At 55.2% G+C, this 20,227-nt stretch overlaps 1 protein-coding gene across 5 annotated transcripts in view; it reads left to right on the forward strand.

Annotated features, from left to right (window-relative positions):
• Positions 1 to 20,227, forward strand: part of CLASRP (CLK4 associating serine/arginine rich protein) — a 43,836-nt gene that overhangs the window by 17,034 nt on the left and 6,575 nt on the right. For 2 of the 5 annotated variants that reach the window (XM_076052035.1, XM_032974407.2), the window contains 8 exons: positions 2,463 to 2,600; positions 3,042 to 3,581; positions 4,909 to 4,948; positions 7,016 to 7,076; positions 12,055 to 12,113; positions 13,000 to 13,046; positions 13,440 to 13,525; positions 13,783 to 13,816. In XM_076052035.1, coding sequence (XP_075908150.1) covers positions 2,463 to 2,600; positions 3,042 to 3,581; positions 4,909 to 4,948; positions 7,016 to 7,076; positions 12,055 to 12,113; positions 13,000 to 13,046; positions 13,440 to 13,525; positions 13,783 to 13,816 — 1,005 coding nt within the window. Of the gene's footprint in view, positions 1 to 2,462; positions 2,601 to 3,041; positions 3,582 to 4,908; positions 4,953 to 7,015; positions 7,077 to 12,054; positions 12,114 to 12,999; positions 13,047 to 13,439; positions 13,526 to 13,782; positions 13,817 to 20,227 lie in introns of those variants that run through there. The other 3 variants (XM_076052036.1, XM_076052038.1, XM_076052037.1) reach the window with 3 other exon arrangements.

Raw genomic sequence — 20,227 nt, forward strand, 5'->3', positions numbered from 1 at the left:
GTAATGTGCAAAGATCATCACTGGGGAGACAAAGGCGGCCGGGCGTGGTGCTGGCCACACACACCCTTGTGTGTCATGTCGGCCTTCATAGATTCTCGCTAACAGCACTTGCCCCAACATTCTGTTAAGGCTATATGGGGGATCTTTGTGTTTGTGTGGTGTCTTCCTGTCTGCATGTCAGGTTATGCATCTATGTGAATGTGTGTGCATTTGTGTTTAATGTGACCTCAAAATGCACCTAGTCTGGCGCGAGTCCGGTGGTGATGTCGCCATGACCAAGTGGAGTCTGTATTCTCTCCCCCTGTTTTGCATGGGTTTTCTCCCGGTTTCCTTCTCCCATAGCTAAATAACAACCGCACACAGCCGCTATCGGCCAAACATCCCATTGCTGCAAAAATTACCTACAAATCACGAAACTGTGGAATCACCACACGCAGCAGCAACATCGCCCCCTACTGAGACAAACTGGCAGGGCCCTCATTGAATCTTGGGTCTTGAGACTCAATGAGGCTTTCCTGGCTAACAAGCTTAAAAATAATAATTATAATAGTAATTGATCTTCCTAGAATTTTCTGGAATGGGTTGTCATGTGATAGTTTTTAATTGGTTGTGTCTCCTGTGCATCCCGTCCAATCTGAGTCGAGCTTCATGGTAATGGTGTTACCCGTCCGTCCCGTCCAATCACAGTAGGAGCTTCACCTTGACGGTGTTACCCGTCCATGCCGTCCAATCACAGTCGAGCTTCACCGTGACGGTGCGACGCGCCGGCACACGTTCCCCGGCACCGGCTCGGCCACTGGCGACGCCACACAGGAAGCACTAATTGACACGCGTTAGCGAGCCAGGCGCAAATGGCCGAACCCGGCAGCTCACACCTGCCAGCATAAACTGGCGGGGGACGGAGGTGGGGGGGGGCAGGGGTGGGGGGCGAGGGGGTGGTGGGGGGGAGCGGGGGACAGGGCCGCTCGCCGGTGGGTTTAGCGGCTCGTTAAAACAATTAAGCGTTGGCGGACACCGCGGTCCCTCGTGTGCGCGGGCCTCGTTAAGGAGAGAGGCTCGATAAAAAGGGCGGCCGATGGTGGGTCTCCGTCTCTCGCAGTAGCTCGGTTGCTCACTGCCAGTTACCGTCGTGGTTGTTACTGTGCTCGTTTCACCCAGGAAAGTCTCGCCGAGTCTCGGGACTCTTTCATAGGAGGGTCCTGTCAGTTTTTCTCAACAGACAGGCGACGTTGCTCCGTATTTTCTCCCAGCTGAGCAATTTGTGGTGTGATTTGATTTTTGATTCAAATTTGGCAACATTTGGACCGTGACACGGGGAAACGCCACACTGCCGGGGGCCCAACTCTTCGGCCGTCGTGACGACGTCAAATCCACACGTCCACGCTGCATAGATTTTTCTCCAGGTCTCCTGGTTTTTCCCTCCATATTTAGAATCAACATGCGTTTAGTGTATTTGACTACTGCCATAAATTCCTAAATATTATAATCCACTTTATTGAGCTATCATTTGTGGCCAGGTCGCTTTTGAAAAAGAGCTATATATCTCGGTGGGCTTAATCTTGTAAAATATTTTTTTGTAGATTTTCTGAAAAGCAGTAGCGGCTACCTTTGACTTGTGAGACAGAGGAGGCACAGGTGGTGCACAACTGCAGGTGTCAGAGGAGCCGACTACGTGTGTGTAGAGTGGTTAGAATGCAGCTCACTGGGTGATGGTGCAGTTGGGTAAACAAAGACATACAGACATGGAGACACACACACACACACGGAGACAGACGGAGACAGGCGGAGAGACACAGACACGGAGATACACAGACACGGAGACACAGACACGGAGACACAGACACGGAGACACAGACACGGAGACACAGACACGGAGACACAGACACGGAGACACACAGACAAAAAAGCACGGACACACACACATGGAGACACAACAACAACCGCCATTCGCCACTAGGTGGCGGTGACGTCACCACGACGCTTGTGCCAGGCTATGTGCACGTTGAGGCGAGACACACACACGGAGACACGGATACACACGGATACACACGGATACACACGGAGACACGGACACGCACGGACACGCACGGAGACATACGGAGACACATGGTGACACATGGAGACACACGGAGACACACACACACGGAGACACACACACAGAGACACACAGACACGTCGACACAGACACGTTGACACAGACACACACAGACAGGGAGACATATAAATAGACACGTCGACACAGATACGGAGCCACACACACACACACAGACAAAGACACAGAGACACACAGATAGAGACACGGAGGCACAGAGACACACAGGTTCACTCCACTGTAGGTTCTGCATTCTCGTTGCTCGACCGGACGTATTCGAACGACTTTCGTGCGCTCATTGGTTGCCACCCCCAGTAATCGTCCCCCCATCTCCACACCCCCCCCTCTCGCCTACTCCCCCCCCCCGCAGGAGACGGCGCTCGCGCTCCTCGTCGAGCCGGAGGTCGCGCTCGCGCTCGCGCCGCCACTGGCGCCGCCCAGCACCGCGGCGCAACCGCTCCCCCTACTCATCACACGAGCGGCGCAACCGCTCCCCCTACTCCTCGCGGTGACGAACCACGAATCTCCCCCTTGTGTCATCCCCCCCCCACCTTGCCGTGTGATGAACATCACTCCTGCATGGCAGGGCGGGTGGGGAAGTGCCACCCCTCCCCCGCTGTGTGCTCGGACGTAGCTCTGTGATGTCCGCTTTCGCAAGCTGCTCTCTCTCTAACCCGCTCTGTCCCGTCGATTACGCCGATTGGTTGCCACCCTCGGTAATCATCTCCCCATCTGCGCAACCCTCCCTCTCTACCAGCCCCCCTCCACCTTTTGTATGTGTTGTGACCCCCCTCCCCCGTATACCCCTCCCCCACGAAGTACTGCCCCCCTCCTACTGCGTGCTCGCGGGTAGCGCTGTGAGGTCCGCTTCTGCGGGCCGCTTTGTCTCATGCGCTTTGTCCCGTCGAGCGGGGAAGTGACCGGCGCTCCCCCCTGCACCCCACCCCAGGTCGCGCGCTCCGCGACGCTCTCGCTCCCACTCCTCCGACCGGTTCCGTCGGCAGGGCCGCCGGGCCCACAGCCGCACCCGGAGCCGGACCAGGACCCGGACTCGCAGCCGCAGCCGGAGCCGCAGCCGGAGCCGCAGCCGGAGCCGGACTCGCAGCCGGAGCCGCACTCCTCGGACACGCAGCCGGAGCCGGACTCCTCGGACTCGCAGCCGGAGCCGATCACGAAGCCGGAACCGGAATCGGGGAAGGGGCCAGATGAGCTGCGGCCGTGGCCGGGGAAGTGGGCGCAGTCGCTCCCCGCGCAGCCGGTCCCCCTGCTCCCCCGCCCGGCCCCCGCGCGCCACGGCGCTCAAGCTCAGGGCCCCCCCCCCGGCCTCAGGGGTGGGGGGGGGAGCGGTCATGGCTGTGGGGGGGGCGGCAGCAGCTGCTGCTGCTGCTGCTGCTGCTGCCGGAATCTCCACCGTGGCGGCCTCCTCCTCGTCGGGCTTCTCCGGGAACCCGGGCGGCACGGCTGAGGTCGTTGGGCCCAGACTTAAAAAGTAAGAGCGCCCAGCTGCGCGCTTGCGAGAGCGTGTGTGTTTAACACGTGTGTGTGTGTGTAAACTTGGAGAGCGGTTGTGGAGAGAGTGGAGAGGGTTCAGGACCAGCTACGGTTTTACAGCAGAGGCTGTACTTGAGCAATTTACATCTGTTACAGATGCAATGGGAGGCTGATTGGTGCCTGGGTGCGGTCGAGGGGATATCTCCCTATTGGTCAACCATGTTATGTATGCTGATGATCTGGTGATTGCTGCCCACCAAAATTGAACACCTACCTGGGTATTTTGTGCCATCAAACGCTCCACCTCCTCAACTCCCCATTGGTGATGAAGCAGTTCCGGAGAAAGTGGAGAGTTTTGCATGCCTGCGCAGTGTGCTTATGACCATCTTCAGTTTGGCAGCAGAGGGCACATTCCACATCAGCTGAGCAGCATCTTTTCAGCAGCTGCGTAACGCTGCTTTCTGGAAGCTACCTGGCTTGTCGCTTCACACAAAGCTTTGGGTCTTCTTGGCCACAGTCATGCCTTTCCTTGTCTTTGCTTGCGAAATGTGGACCCCCCAAATAGAACAACTTCGCAGTTAAAAACATTCAGGCTGGCCTGCCTACGATTTATTTTGGGTTCAACAAGGTTGGATTATGTGAGAATTTCACAAATCCTTGAAAGATTTGGACACAGTCCCTTCGATGAGCTCCTCCGGCAGCAAGGCTGCATTTGCTGGGTCATGCAGCCTGCATGCCAAGCCACCGCATGCCTAAGCAGATTTTGCTTGACCGGATAGAGGGGGCTAAATGGGCGTGACATGGACTGGAATGATGTGGTCCGAGAGGATATGGAGGTGAGTGACTGGTGTCAAGATCAGCCTCTTTGGAGGAAGCTCGTGAAAGGTGCTAAACGGGAGGGCAAACAAGCAACACTCACAACAACGAGTGGAGCACCGGGCAGCTAAAACACAACAAGTTGGCACAGTCGAGGGCACAGGTGGTGCATCTGCCAGTCATCTCATTCAACCCATGGCACCAGGGTCTGTCCTGTGACCTGTCAAGTGCACCTGGCCTGGCACAGGCATCACCGTCACTTAGTGGCGAATGGTGGGTATTGATATTGGTGGGGAGCGGTTATCGCGCTGCACTACGAACGCATCCATCTGAGTTCGGTTCCTGCTCATGGCCACCAACACCGGTGACGATTATCTGAACCGGTAATGGGCCTTCCTAAGATCGACTTGGCCTCCGTGCGTGTATGCTTGCGTGTGCTTGCGTGGGTCTGTCCAGTGACCTGTTGATTGCGGAGTGCTCCTAGCTCATTGGGTTTTTGTGTTTTGCAGGCCGGACACACCGACTGGTAGAGAAACTGGAGCTGCCAAAGTCAGTAAGAATTTAGCTTTGTCTTTGTTTCAGCTGCCAGTCATGCAGACACCGTGTCTGTCTTTGCTCGTGTGTGTATGCGTGTGCATGTGATTTAGTTTTTATACGTGTGTGTGTGTGTACATGTGCATGTTTGTATCTTTATGTGTGTGTGCATATGTGTGTACGTATGTGTGGGGAGTGGTGACGCAGCAGTTAGGGCACTGCTACAAATCCGGCGACCCAAGTTCTAATGTCGCTCATGGCCACCAACACCGGTGACGATTATCTGAATCAGTCCTGGGCCTCCACTAGATCTACTCGGCCTCAAACGAGTAACCTGTATACACCATGTGAAACATCACCACCGGGGAGAGAAAGTCGGCCGAGGCGTGGTGCTGGCCACCCTCCCGCTCGTGCGCCACGCCGGCCTTCATCGGCGCTGCTACTCGCTCACGGCACTTGCCGTGAGCGAGTAGGGAGGGAGGGGGGGTGGAATCTTTGTCATTGTATGTGCGTGCATTTGCACGTGTGACACGGTTGTACAAAAATTGAGATTGTGTGCCAATCGAAGTGAATCCTTTACTGGTGCAAACATCGTGGGTGACGCCGAACGCGCCGGCATCGCCGGTTTTCTCTCTCTCGGCCAGAGCGCTCGCCACCTCGTCTCTGGCGTGCGGAATCAAAAATACAAACGCACCGCCGCCACGTTTTTTCCGACAATGACACTTGCCAGTTGCTCCGTTGGAACCACACTCACACCTTTTAGTTAGCGCGTTTGGCTACGTATGGTTGCGAAATAAGTTCAACATACATACAAGCGTACTCGGTAGCGATCAGCGCCCCCCCCCACCTCCACTGAGACATATACGCGAGACTCGAGGCTTGAGTGGCTAAACAAGCATAATTCTTAATAATTTATTAACAGGTCAGATTGGTGTGTCTGGTCAGAGTGTTCAGGCCAGAGGGTCAGGGTTTGTGTTGGGGACATGTGACCCGGCCCTAACATCACGTTCATCATTTTCATCGTCGGCAACAACAGCAGTAGCAGCAAGAGTTTTCCTTATCGAATTATCATCATTGTCATCAGCTGTAGAAACATTAGCAACAGTGTCATTAGCTGCTTCAACAGCAGTATCATTATCAAGAATGCCATCATCATCACAAACCTGTAGACCGCAGAGTAAACCCACTGTGGTCTGCGCTCCTTCAACGCAGGAAGAGGAGGAACAGCGAAGCGACACGAACTCTCTCTCTCTCTGCTGAAGCCCTCTCGTCGTGGCGAGCAGCAGCAGCAGAACCTCCACATTGGCGTCAGTCTCCTGGACATCGTGTTGGGTTGCATGGCCACAGTCACGCACCACTGTGGCTGTCTTCAGTTTTCCCTTCGTGAAGGAGATGTGGTGCAGCGTCGGCCTGCTGATGATGTTCTGATGTGGTCGACGGTTACGCCGCCGGTGTCTTCGAGGAAGATGCGGAATGTGAAAGCCGTGAGGAGGTGTGCGATGATGATGTCTTGAATGAGGAGGTGTTTGTTATTCTGGACGTCCACGCTGTTCCCACTCTATGCACCAGCAGCGCGGCGGCGTTCTTCCGCATCATTGTGTTCGTAGTGACCCGAGTAATTAAGCTTAATTACCCAATTAAAAAAAAAAGGTCCCGTGGGAAGGAAACTTTATTTTTAACTGGCACGAAGTTACGAACATCGTCCTCATCATCATCATCGTTGTCGCGCACCAACAACAGATCCTTGAATATGTCAGCCCACTCTCGGGACACAACGTGGCAAATTCGAGGTCTCCGTCTTAGCTCGTGATTATTTAAAGACCCCCTAGTTAATCAAGTTGTGGGATGCTAACGGAAACACGGGGGGTTTGGGTGGAGGAAGGGGGGAAGGGGGTGACGTCGAGGCAACGCCTGTCTGGCGTAGCTAATCGCCGCTGGAGTTTGGGTCGCATGCCGAGTGCTGATGGTGCGCGCGTGGCGCGTTAATTATGGTGGCGGCGGTGAGAGTCGTCGCTCCGATCGCTGCTCGCGCAGCCCCTTGTCGTCGCTCACCGCGCCGCTCGCCGCGCCGTTCCGTTGCAGCCCAAGATGACCCCGCGGGAGAGGCTGAAGATCAAGATGCAGAAGGCTCTCAACAAGCAATGTGAGTCGCAACCCGCTCGCGTCCGCCCCTAGACGCTGGGCGCGCTAACGACCCGCTTGCTGTACTGCCCACTCCCTCCCCCCCACCCCCCCCTGGGAAGACGCCGGTTCGATCTCCCGGCGGCGGCAGTTGAGGTGTACACCGCAGGCTCTGATCGGCGGGTCGTGTACGGCGGGGTAAAGTGTGGGTACTCTTCTCATCCCTGCTACCCGAGACGTACTGGCCAGCCAGCGTTAAAGAGCAGACCAAACACGACAACTGGAAGGGCTCTGCAGAGCGCCCTCTAGCAGAGGTCGTGCCGTCGGCTGTGGCCACGTGTGAGCACTTGCAGGGGCTACGCATTCATCTGGTACCTTGAGCACGCACGCATGCACGTGCGCGTATGCGCAATAACCCCGAAGCCCACTCTAGGCCCGGCGCCGCTCGCTGCTGTCTCACCACATCATGAACGCCGGAAGCCCCGTCGGTCACGCCACTCGCGCTTAGCTCGGGGCAAGAGAGAGAGCCGGGGGGGCTTGTGGGCAGGGGAGCGACCGCAATCCCGGCAGCGTTAGGCGAGAGAGAGCGAGCGAGCGAGCGAGATGATGGCGGGCGTTTCGCGAGATTTAAATAACCGTTTGGGGCTGCACCCTCTTTAGCCAGCTAGGCCCTCGGGCGGCGCGTTAATTTTTTAGCGGCCGCGCAGCCCCGCGCTCTCCCCTCCCTCCACGGCCGGATCACTACCCTAACGAGCCGCGGGTCCGTCGGCGGCGGGGTTTGTCCCGAATTAAGTGTGACGAGCGCGGCGGCTGTAAGCCCGGACCGGGAGGCTGCGTGCCTAAGCCGACCTGACACTTTGAAACGCGCAGCGCCATCTTTTATGGATCGGCCGGGGCGCCACTCGGGGCGCAGCGCGTGCGGACCCCGCCGCTGCTTTAGCGCTAATTAGAAGTGGCTGCGCGTGCGCTGCGGAGGATGAATTATTTAGGCTAATTGCTGCGTTCTCTCCACCCCGAAAAACACTCGCGCGCTCGCAAAATAAAAGGGGGAGTGGGGGGCCGGCACCCCCCACCCACCAACCCCCACCCCGATGTTCAATTGATAATTGTGAAAACTTTGCGGTCGTGTCGAGTGCTAATGGCGATTAACCCGATCGCTCGCCGCTCGTCGCACGAGCCACCACCTGTGGCTCGTGCTACCACTGCCGCCACCACCGCCTCCACCCTCACCACCACCACCGTCAACGCCACCGCCGTCACCGCCACTACCGCCGCCACCACCACCGTCACCACCACCACCGTCGCCACCCCTGCCACTTCCACCGTCGCCGCCGTGCGGTGGGTTTCTCGATCACGGCATCATCGGGCCTTAGGTCTCACCCGGGTCGGTCCGCGTCACCACCAACCCGGCACACCGCCTTCGGTATTACCCTCTCCTGGCTGCGGCATCTCGTCACGTAGCCACCATTTTCCAGTAGCTAGCCGGTGACCCGGTGACTTGTTCGGCATCACGAACGCAGCAGTTCTGGGCATCGTGTCCGGCCACCCTGGCTCCCCCCCTCACTGCCCCCTCCCCTCTCCCACCGTCACCGCGGCCATTCCTTCGCTTTGCGCTGGACGATAGCTGGACCGGGCGCCCACAATGACAACTGACGTTCGCCCCTAAGTAGCGGTGACGTCACCACGGTGCTTGTGTCAGTCTCGGTACACTTGGAGGCGTGTGAATGCTCGGTCGCTGATAGCGCACACACACACCGCGCGCACACACACACCGCATGCACACTGCACACACATCGCACACACACACACACCGCACGCACACTGCACACACATCGCACACACACACACATCGCACACACACACTGCACACACATCGCACACACACACTGCACACACATCGCACACACACATCGCGCACACACACACACCGCGCGCACACACACACCGCACGCACACTGCACACACACTGCACACACACCGCACACACACATCGCACACACACACACACCGCACGCACACTGCACACACATCGCACACACACATTGCGCACACACACACACACCGCGCGCACACACACACCGCACGCACACTGCACACACATCGCACACACACACCGCACGCACACTGCACACACACTGCACACACATCGCACACACACATTGCGCACACACACCGCGCGCACACACACACCGCACGCACACTGCACACACATCGCACACACACACCGCACACACACACACCGTGCGCACACTGCACACACACTGCACACACACCGCATACACACACCGTGCGCACACACACACTGTGCGCACACTGCACACACACCGCATACACACACCGTGCGTGCAGCGCCGTGGTCCTTCCCTAACCGGTTAACGGCAGTGATTGCGCCGCGACTTTCAACACTGTGGCGCCGCGTTGTCACGCGCCCCGGAACGCGCGCTCACAGCCTCCGTGCCAATTTGCAGTTCTGGTGCTCCCGAAAAAAAATCCAAAGCGTTCATTGAATATTACATTCACCTTGTTTTTAATTTCATTTGTTCATGGGTGGGTGGGTGGGGGGGTTTACCCCCACCACCACCATTCGCCCCCATCCCAAAAATAAATTCAAATTAATAATTATTTTCTTGATTGGATAAAAAAACTACATTCGCGAGTAAAGCCCTGCGCCGAAAATGTGAGCGCTGGAGGTGCCGTGCGTGCATTTGCGTGTGTCACGGGCTGGCGGCCTCGCTCGCCCCCCACCCACCCCACACGCACCCACCCCCCCTCCCCACCTACCCACCCACCCACCCCGTTAATGTGTTGTCAACATTGTGTGTTTTATTAACGTGCGCGTGCGACGTCGACTCGCGGGGAGAGGTTCTGGTCCCAAGCCGGCCGCGGTTGGCCCACGCCATCGCCACGTGCCGCCCGATGTTTTACCGTGGTTCTGTCCCGTCGGTAGCTGTCGTGGTGGCGTAAACCATCATCACGGCGAACTCCGCTCATCCTCGCAGCAGTGGCTCTTGGCTGGCCATCGGAATAAAGACAGTCACCGAATTGCGTGCTTTCAGATGCGCTTCTGCGACCGTCTGGAATGCTCTTCATTCCGATATTAGGAAGCCACTGGAGATGTGCACTTTTAAATCATCATCAAATAGATTGAAAACTCATATTTTAGAACTGCTATATTTGTGTTTACTTTGTTTACCTTCTCCCGGTCCGGCTACGTTCGGTGCGAAAGAAGTTCAACATACAACAACAACCGCCATTTGCCACTAAGTGGCGGTGACGTCACCACGACGCTTGTGCCAGGCCATGTGCACCTTGAGGCCACGTGAAGTGTCGAACGCCCGCTGGCAGGAGGTCACGGGGCAGACCCAGATGCCATGGGTCGACTGACTGAGATGATTGAGACGCCTGGCTGATGCACCACCTGTGCCCCCTACTGTGCCAACCTGCTGTGCTTTTGCCACCCGGCGCTCCGCTCGTTGTTGTGAGGGTCGCTCCTCCGCCCTCCGTTGTTGTTGGAGGGCGACTGCCTCCAACTGCCCAGTAGCGTTCTTCATGAGCCTCCTCCACAGAGGCCGATCTTGACACCGCTGGTACCAGTCATTGGCAAGTCCACTCAACTTCACGTCCTCCTGTACCACATCACTCCATCTCTTCTCTAGCCCGTGCCGCGCCCGTTTTGCCCCCTCGATCCGGCCGAACAAAAGCTGTTTCGGCATGCGGTGGCTGGGCATGCGGGCTACATGACCCAGCCAATGCAGCCTTGCCTGCCGGAGGAGCTCACCGATGGGACCGTGCCCAGATCTTTCAAGGATTTGTGAGCTCCTCACACAATCCAGCCTGGTTAAACCCAGGATGGATTGTAGGGAGGCCAGCCTAAATGTTTCTAACCGGCGAAGATGTTCCATTAGGGGGGTCCACGTTTCGCAAGCGTAGAGAAGGGAGGGAATGATCATGGCCGAGAATACCTGAAGCTTAGTGCGGAGCGACAGACCAGGTAGCTTCCACACAGCGTTACACAACCGATGAAAAGATATTGCCGCTCGACTCATTCGGAGTGAGACCTCTGCTGTTAAACTGGAGCCGGTCATAAGCACTCTGCCCAGGTATGGGAAACTCTCCACTCTCTCCACAACTGCCCCATCACCGATTGGGAGTTGTGGGGGTGGAGTGTCCGATGGTACAAAATACCCAGGCAGGTGCTTAGTTTTGGTGGGGCTGATGGTAAGGCCCCATCTCTTAGTAGCACGCTCCAGTCTCAGCAGCAGCGTCTCCAACTCCTCCTCTGAATGAGCAGCTATTACCAAATCATCGGCATACATAACGTGGTTGAGCAATAGGGAGCAATCCCTTGACCGCACCCGGGCATCGATCAGCCTCCCATTTTATATGGAGATTCCCCCGGTACAGCTATTGAAGGCTTCACGAACTACGTGGTCAAAATAGATGTTAAATAAACTACGACTAAAACATACATACGTCGCAGTCCCGCATAGGAGATTCGGCCCTTGGTGCCACCTGGAGGGGTCTCTCTTCTCTAAGAGCTGCTCCGAGCAGACACTCTGGCACCGGCGGTGATGTGGCGTGAGCAGGCAAACTGCAGGGCTGTGCCTCTGACCCTAGGAGTTAACGTTGGGGCTCACGGAGGCAAACAAGATCGGCAAATGAGACGGGGGGGGGGGGGGAAGTTTAGAAACGACGTAGATGAGGTGGTTTAAGATGTACCCGCTGAGGTATTCACTTATTTTTCAGAAGCGACCTGGCCACAAATGATAGCTAAAAAAATGTCGCTTATCATGTGGAAATTTATAGCAGTCAAAATACTCCAAATAATCAGTGGCCAGACCCCTGTTGCTGTGGCGGCACCTTAACGAAACCTGTCGTTGAGACTCTGCTTGGTGCTTGTCACTCCGTTGTTCAATGTGACCGTGAGAAACAGCGCTCTTGGATTCTGACCCATGAATGTGGACCTTTCACTAACACCCCTCCCCCCCTCTTGACCACAGATAAAGCCGATAAGAAGGCCGCACATCACAAACAGGCACAGCAAGCCCAGGAGAGAGAGGTGAGCGGGCGTAGGGATGAGTGAGTGTGGGGCTGTGTGTTTGGGTGAGTGAGTGTGTGGGTGAGCAGGTGTAGGGCTGTGTGGGTCAGGTGGTGCTGTGAGGATGTAGAGGTTAGCGGGCGTGGTGCTGGCCACCCACCCCCATCGTGCACCGTGTCGGCCTTCCTAGGTGCCGCTGCTACTCGCAAACAGCACTTGCCCTGACAGCCTGTTAAAGGCTACACGGGGTGTCTTTGTCTCTACACACGCGTGTGCAAGCGCGCATATTTGCGGTGCATGCGTTCGCTGGGCTTGACTTGTTTTCACCGTGCGCTCTTTAAACAGTGCGAGTATTTTACCCAAACTGTTGCCGAGATTGCCATTCGGGGTAATGGTGCCGCAGTTTTGCCAGCGCCACGCAAATGAGCGGCACTTTTTATTATTATTAAATAAATAAATTCAGCGGTTGGCTACAATTATTTACACTTCTCCAAAATGTAATTAGGATTACACCCCATTAAAATTTTATACAGAATGCAATTACAATAGCATTCACTTTTATGTAGAGATGCGCATGTCTGCTGCGTGTGTCCGTGCGTGCGCGTCTCGGTGTGTCGGAGTGGTGGCGCAGCGGTTAGAGCTCCGCTCTACGAACCCGGCTTCGACCCGAGGTCGATTCCCCGCTCACGGCCACCAAAAAACAGCAGTGACGATTATCCGAATTGGTTCTGGGACTCACCTTGGTCGACTCAACCTCAAAATGAGCACCCGGTGCAGTGTGTTAACTGGGGAGACAAAGGGGGCGGGGGGGTGGGGGGGCACCTTCTTGGCGCGTCGTCACGAGCCGCCGGACGATGCGATGATGCCCTCGTGCTGCTGCTGCTGCTGTGGTTGTTGTGACCCCCAGGAGCGCGAGCATGAGCTGAGGGCGCTGGCTCGACGAATGCGACAAAAGTAAGAGGCGTCGTAGTCGACACCCCCACCACCACCCCACCCCCTCGTGCCTCCCGTGCCCCCTCTCGTGATTATTGGCAAGACATGGTGACATTGTCGTGAAAACTGTCGCGACGTAACGAGTAATTGCGTCATGGTCAGCCCAGAGACGATTTGTCCCCAGCCGCCCTTCGCAAGTTACCGTTTGACGGCGATTTGCTTTTTTTATTTTGGTGACCCCGGCTCTCGTAAATGAGCCTCTGATCCTGGTCTCCTGAGTTCCACCTTGCCTCGTTACATAAATAACTTCACGACATTGTTCAGTGATGCTGCTGCGGCATGGGCAGTGGTGCACAAACAACAACAACTCAACCCCTGACCTCTGACCCGTCCGCCGTGTGACCTGGGATACAGGGAGAGGGAGAAGGACCGCGATGAGTGGGACGATGATCGGCACGACTACCGGGAGCGTCGAAGCCGCTCGAGCAGCCCCAAACATGGTGAGGACCACCCACAACGCTCGCCCAGTCGCGTCTCCCCGAGTCTTTCCCTGCTTCTCCCTGCCTCTGTCTCTTACTCTGCACACGGTGTGAGTGTTTTGGGGAGAACGCCCATCTCTTCGGTTTCCTCCCGCGTCTCGTTCCGCGTCGTCTCCCGTGTATTATCCCGTGTCTCCTCCCGTGTCTCCTCCCGTGTCTCCTCCCGTGTCTCATCCCGTGTCTCATCCCGTGTTTCCTGTGTTTCCTCTTGCCCACAGGTCGAGACTACGGCTCCTCCTCCTACAAGTCTAGGTACACCTCACTCGCCACCCTCTCACTCGCTCGCTCAATCATTTGCTCGCTCAATCATTCGCTCAATCACTCATTTGCTCACTCCTCGACATGCTCATGAACTTTCTCATCAACTCACTAAGTCACTTGCTCATTCGCTCTCCCACTCCCAGATTCACTTAAGCTCAATAACGTTTTTCACTCACTCACACTCTCACCTGCTCACTCACCCACACACCCACCCACTTGTCTACTCAACTTCTCACGCACTCATCCACCCATTCATATACTCAGTCAACCTCTCACTCACCCAGCCGCTCACTAACTTGCTCGCTTGCTCACTCACCCACCCTCGCTCTGTCTCTCTCATTCTGTCTCGCTGTCTCTCTGTCGTCTCTCACTTTGTCTCCATGTTTGTGCTTCTCTCTCGCCTAACAAGACTGTTTTGCATACCATTCTGCAGCACTCGTACCACCACCACTGCCACCACCTACACCACCACCACCACTCACATCACCACCCACACTACCGCCACTGCTACCGCCACCACTTCCACCACCGACACCACTATCATCACTACCGCTACTTGCACCACCACCGCCAGGCGTGCACAATTAGCGCTGGGTTGGCCGGCACGCTCTCTGGTACCGGCGCGGCGCTAGCATCGATTTTTGGTAGCGGGTAGACGCGCGGCAGAGGCGCCGGTAATTGAATTGCGCGGACCTCTTTGTGTTATTTTTTCGCGAGTTTTGGGTCAGGCTTCCCGAGACAGACTGAGCTCGCTTCCCCACCCCCCACTCGTTAATAATGCAAGAGTTTTGATGTCTCTCTTTGTTGCCGTTGGCTCACACGGGGAGTTCTGTTGCGAGCTATCACACCACTCTCGGTGACTTACACGGACACCGCTGAATAGAGCCCCACAGGCTCACACAGAGACCGACAGACTCGCATTCACAGACTCGCATGGAGATTCATGGACTCATACAGAGATCTACAGGGTCACACCCACGGACTCACACGGAGATCGACAGATTCACACATGGACCCATAGACTCACACCCATAGACACAGAGACCCATAGACTCACACTCAGGCTCACACACAGACTCACATGGAGACCCACAGGCTGTGGTGGTGTTTGTGTTGGTGGTGGTGGTGGCGATGGTTGTGGTGTTGGTGACGGTGTTGGTGACGGTGGTGGTGGTGGTGGTAATGGTGGCTTCTCTCACCGAGTTGACGAGACGACACCAACTACGGAATCAGAATATTTATCCTGGAGGAATCTGTAGAGCTGTGAAGCTCTTTTCACAGATTTCCAATCAACAAAAACACACCCTCCCCACGTGCGCTCACATTCACAAAGGCAACTTCTGCCGTTTACACGCATTATTATAAATATTGTTTACACGCATTGTTATTATAATTATTAGTACGATTACTATAATTATTTTGATTTAAAGCTAGTACGATTATTATAAATATTGTTTACACGCATTGTTATTATAATTATCAGTACGATTATTATAAATATAGTTTACACTCATTGTTATTATAATTATTAGTACGGTTATTATAATTATTGTTTACAAGCATTGTTATAATTATTAGTACGATTATTATAAATATTTTTTACACGCATTGTTATAATTATTAGTACGATTATTATCAATATTGTTTACACGCATTGTTATTATAATTATTAGTACGATTATTATAAATATTGTTTACACGCATTGGTATTATAATTATTAGTACGATTATTATAAATATTGTTTGTGTTGGGTGGAGTAGGGGGGGGGGGGTTAAGAGGAGCCGCGCAGTAATTTTCTGGTTGTGAGCCCTGCCAAGAGGAGGTGGACAAAATGATCGCGGTTCTTAACGCGCGTACGTGGGCACATGTGTACGTGTGTACGTGTGTACGTGTGTACGTGTGCACGTGCGTTTTTGTGTGCGTGTACGTGTGAGTAATATGCGTGTGTGCGTGTATGAATGTTTGTCTTTGTGTGTATTTGTGAGTACATTTCATGTGTGTAACCGCGCGAAGGTATAGTGTGTGCGGGTGTGCTGGCCACCCACCCCCTCGTGTGCCATGCCGGCCTTCATAGGTGGTTGCTAACAGTGCTTGCCCCAACAGTCTGTTAAGGCAATACGATCTTTGTGTGTTTATAAGTGTGTAGTGTAGCAGTTACCGTGGTGTTGGCTATGCCGCTCATGGCCAACACGATTATCTGAACCCGTTCTGGGCCTCCCCTAAGTCGACTCAGCCTAAAATGAGTATCTGGTGCGGTGGTGTGTAGTCAACATCGCCACTTGAGGAGACAAAGGCGGTCGGGCGTGGTGCTGGCCACCCACCCCCTCGTGTACCATTCTGTCCTTAGGCCAACAGCTGTTGAAGGCTATATGGGGAATCTTTGTCTCTGTGTGTAAGTGTATGTGGAGAGCGGTTACGGAGCTGTTAGCGGAATGCGCGACGAACCCGGCAACCAACACCAGTGACGATTATCTGCACCGGTTACTGGGCCTCCTCTAGGTCGACTCAACCTCAAATGAGTACCTGGTGGATTGTGTAAACATTATCACTTGGGAGGAAGACAAAGGCGGCCGAGCGTGGTGTTGAGCACCCACCCCCTCGTGTACCGTGCCGGCCTTCATAGGTGCTACTCGCTAATAGCACTTGCCCCAACAGTCTGCTCGGCTATACGGGGGATTTTTGACTTTGTAATATTTGTGTTTTTGTGTGTGCTCGTGCGCGCGAGAAAATATTTTGGTGTGTGTGCATGCGTGCACACATGTATATACATATTTGTGCTTTTAAAATGTGTGTGCACACGTGTATTTGCGTGTATATATGTGTGTGTTTTGGGTGTGCGTGTATTTGCGTGTATATATGTGTGTGTATGTGTGAGTGCACGTGTATTTGGTGTATGTGTGTGTGTAGTATGTGTATATAGTGTGTGTGGTATGTGTGTGTGTAGTATGTGTATATAGTGTGTGTGTGGTATGTGTGTGTGTATAGTGTATGTGAGTGTGTGTATAGTGTATGTGTGTATCGTGTGTGAGTGTGCACGTGTATTTGGTGTATGTGTGTGTAATATGTGTGTATAGTGTATGTGAGTGTGTGTATGTGTGTATAGTGCGCTATGAACCTGGCGACCCGGGTTCGATTCCCGCTCATGGCCAACACCAGTGACGATTATCTGAACCGGTCCCGGGCCTCCCCTAGGTCGACTCAGCCTCAAATGAGTACCTGGTGCCACTAGGGAGACAAAGGCGGTCGGGCGTGGTGCTGGCCACCCACCCCCTCGTGTACCGTTCCGGCCTTCATAGGTGCTTGCTAACAGCACTTGCCCCGACAGTCTGTTAAGGATATATGGGGGATCTTTGTTTTTTTATCTTTGCGTATAGTGTATGTGTGTGTATGTGAGTGTGTGTGTATAGTGTATGTGAGTATGGATGTGTGTACATACTGTGTGTAGCGCCGGGTGGTTAAAGCACAGCAGGTTGGCACAGTAGGGGGCACAGGTGGTGTACCAGCCAGTCATTTCAGTCAGTCGACCCGTGGCACCTGGGTCTGCCCCGTGACCTCCTGCCAGCGGGCGTTCGACACTTCACGTGGCCTCAAGGTGCACATGGACTGGCACAAGTGTCATGGTGATGTCACCGCCACTTAGTGGCGAATGGCGGTTGTTGTTGTTGTATAGTGTGTGTGTATGTGGGGAGCGGTAGTGTAGCGGTTAGCGCGTTGCGCTACGAACCTTCTTATCCGAGTTCAATTCCCGCTCACGGCCAAAATCAGTGACGATTATCTGAACCGGTCCTGGGCCTCCCCTAGTTCGACTCAGCCTCAAATGAGTACCTGGTGTGGTGTGTAAAAACATTGCCACTAGGGAGACAAAGGTGGCAGGGCGTGGTGCTGGCCACCCACCCCCTCGTGTGCCGTTTTGGCCTTCATAGGTGCTCGCTAACAGCACTTGTCCCAACAGTCTGTTTCAGGCTATACGGGGGATCTTTATCTTTGTGTGTGTGTATGAGTGTGTGTATGTGTGTGTATGTATGTGTGTATATGTGTGTATATGTATGTGTGTATAGTGTATGTGTGTATGTATGTATGTGTGTATGTATGTATAGTGTATGTGTGTGTGTGTATGTGAGTGTGTGTATGTGTTGTATGTGAGTGTGTGTGTGTATGTGTGTATAAGTGTGTGTATAGTGTATAGTGTTTGTGTGTGTATGTGTGTATGTAATCTATGTATGTGTGTCGCGGGGCTAATTTGACACTCAAGTCAGGTCAGCGCGCAAAACGAATGTCTTCTCGTCAGCTCGGCGTAGCGCACGTCCCTTCTCGCTGTTGATCTTTCTACTGCCCCGGTTGACACCGCGCTCCGTTAGCACGACGGGTGGGCGGGGGGGTGGTGGGCGGGGAGGAGCCCCCCCCACCACCGCCCACCCGTTGCCGCCACCTCCTCCGCCACATTGCCATAAAAAAAACGGGGAGAGAATCTAATTTTTAATTCTAATAAGCGCGTGCGGTGCAATGGAAATGTCAGCGCGAGGGGATGATTATAGGAGCGGGTCCTGGCACAGCGAGCTGCATTGTCGCTGTAATTGGATTGTCAGTGAGGTGCAAACGCGTCCCCCTTTTTATTTATTATTTATTTTTTTCGCCGTACAAGCTACCACCTCCGCCACCGCCGTTGGCACCCTCCCACACCACCTTCCTCCCTCCACGCTCAAGTGTTCATGTACCGGGGCGTTGAGTGCGTGCGCGTGCCGCCGTGTGTGCGTGCTCGCGGGTGTATGTACGTGTGTGCGGGGTGTATGTACGTGTGTGCGGGGTGTATGTACGTGTGTGCGGGGTGTATGTACGTGTGTGCGGGGTGTATGTACGTGTGTGCGATGTGTAAACATCGCCACGAGGGAGACAAAGGCGGCCGGACATGGTGCTGGCCACCCACTTTTGTCTTTGTGTGCATGCGTGTATGTGTGCGTGTATGTGCGTGCTCGGGGAGTGGAGGCGCAGAGGTTAGCACGCCGCGCTACAACCCCGGCGACCTGAGTTGGTTTCCTCGCCTGTGAAAAATATCGATGGAGAATAATTGAACAGGTAGTGGACCTCCCCTAGGTCGACTTAGCCTGAAATTAGTACCTAGTACGGTGTGTAGACATCGCTACTCGTGATATAAAGGTGGCCGGGCGTGGTGCTGGCCGCCCACCCCCCTCGTATCCCGTGCCGGCCTTCATAGGTGCTCGCTTAACAGCACTTGCCAAGAAAGTCTGTTAAGGCTACACGAGGGATCTTTTGTATTTGGGTGAGAAGCGGTGACGCAGCGTTTGGCGCCGCCGCGCAATGTAGCCGGTGACCCGAAGGTCGTTCACCCGCTCGCGGCCAACATCGAATTATCCCTCCCCGGTGTCTTTTAACCTCCGCTAAATGTGGACTCGGCCCTGTGAGAGGACAAAGGGTGGCCGTGTGGCCCACGCCTGCCATCGCGGGTGGCGGTCACCAGCGGCACTTTGCCTCCACGCCCCGCGTAGGCTACGCAGAGGCGGCGGGCACCTTTGTCTTTGTTTTGCGCACACGGCGGGCGGCGGTGGCGGTGTGAAGTTTCTGCGTCGCGTTGTCAGTTGCGGTGGGCCCCCGGACCGGGCCCCCCATTCGCTCCTCGCCACGGCCCCACGAGGGGGGGCCTCTGTACGCTTGGCGAGCCGCACGTCAACAACAATGATAATCTCCGTCGTCGTCGTCGTCGCGATACTTTATTATTTATACAGCAGCGCCTTCCGTAGGTGGAGCAGCAGGCCCGCTGCGCACGTGAACGTTTCGACGCCGTGCGAGACCGCATCCCGCGCACGCGTTCGCCGCTAATGACCTCGTGCCCGTGCTTGTGTGCGTGTGGCATTCAAAGAAAGAAAATAATATCCTGACAGGCGACGTTCGGGGCAGCGAGGCCGGCGGTAGCGGTGGAGTGGAGGGTCGGAGTTGTTGGGCCACAGTGCCGATGACCGGTTTGGTGGGTGTGTCTTATGGGGCAGGGGGGTGGGTGTGGAGGGGGGGGGGGTGCCCGCGGGGGGACGTGGTGGGGGGGCCCATCACGTGGCCGTTATCCTACGGGGAGAGAGCGAGAGAGGGGGGCGCCTCGCGCCCCCCCCCCCCCCCCCCCCCGGCGCTTGGCCGTTGCCAAGTGGCACAGGCCAGGGACGGGCGGCAGCGCCCGGTGGCTTTGAAGGATAAAAGGAGGAAGCGCGCGAACGCCGACGGGCGAGCGTCGCCCGGTAGTAGACGCGGAGCGATGGTGAAGCGGCACGCCGTGGCCCGCAACCGGCAACAGCGAACCACAAAAAAAACAACACCATTCATTATTTATTTTAAACCTCAGGGAGGGGGAGAAGGAAACGCGCGTTGGGCTCTTGTGGGGCCCTCGGACAGGAAGT

This window comes from Petromyzon marinus, chromosome 53 (assembly GCF_048934315.1).
Source record: "Petromyzon marinus isolate PM22_M1 ecotype Great Lakes invasive population chromosome 53, UKy_Petmar_22M1.pri1.0, whole genome shotgun sequence".
NCBI lineage: Eukaryota > Metazoa > Chordata > Hyperoartia > Petromyzontiformes > Petromyzontidae > Petromyzon > Petromyzon marinus.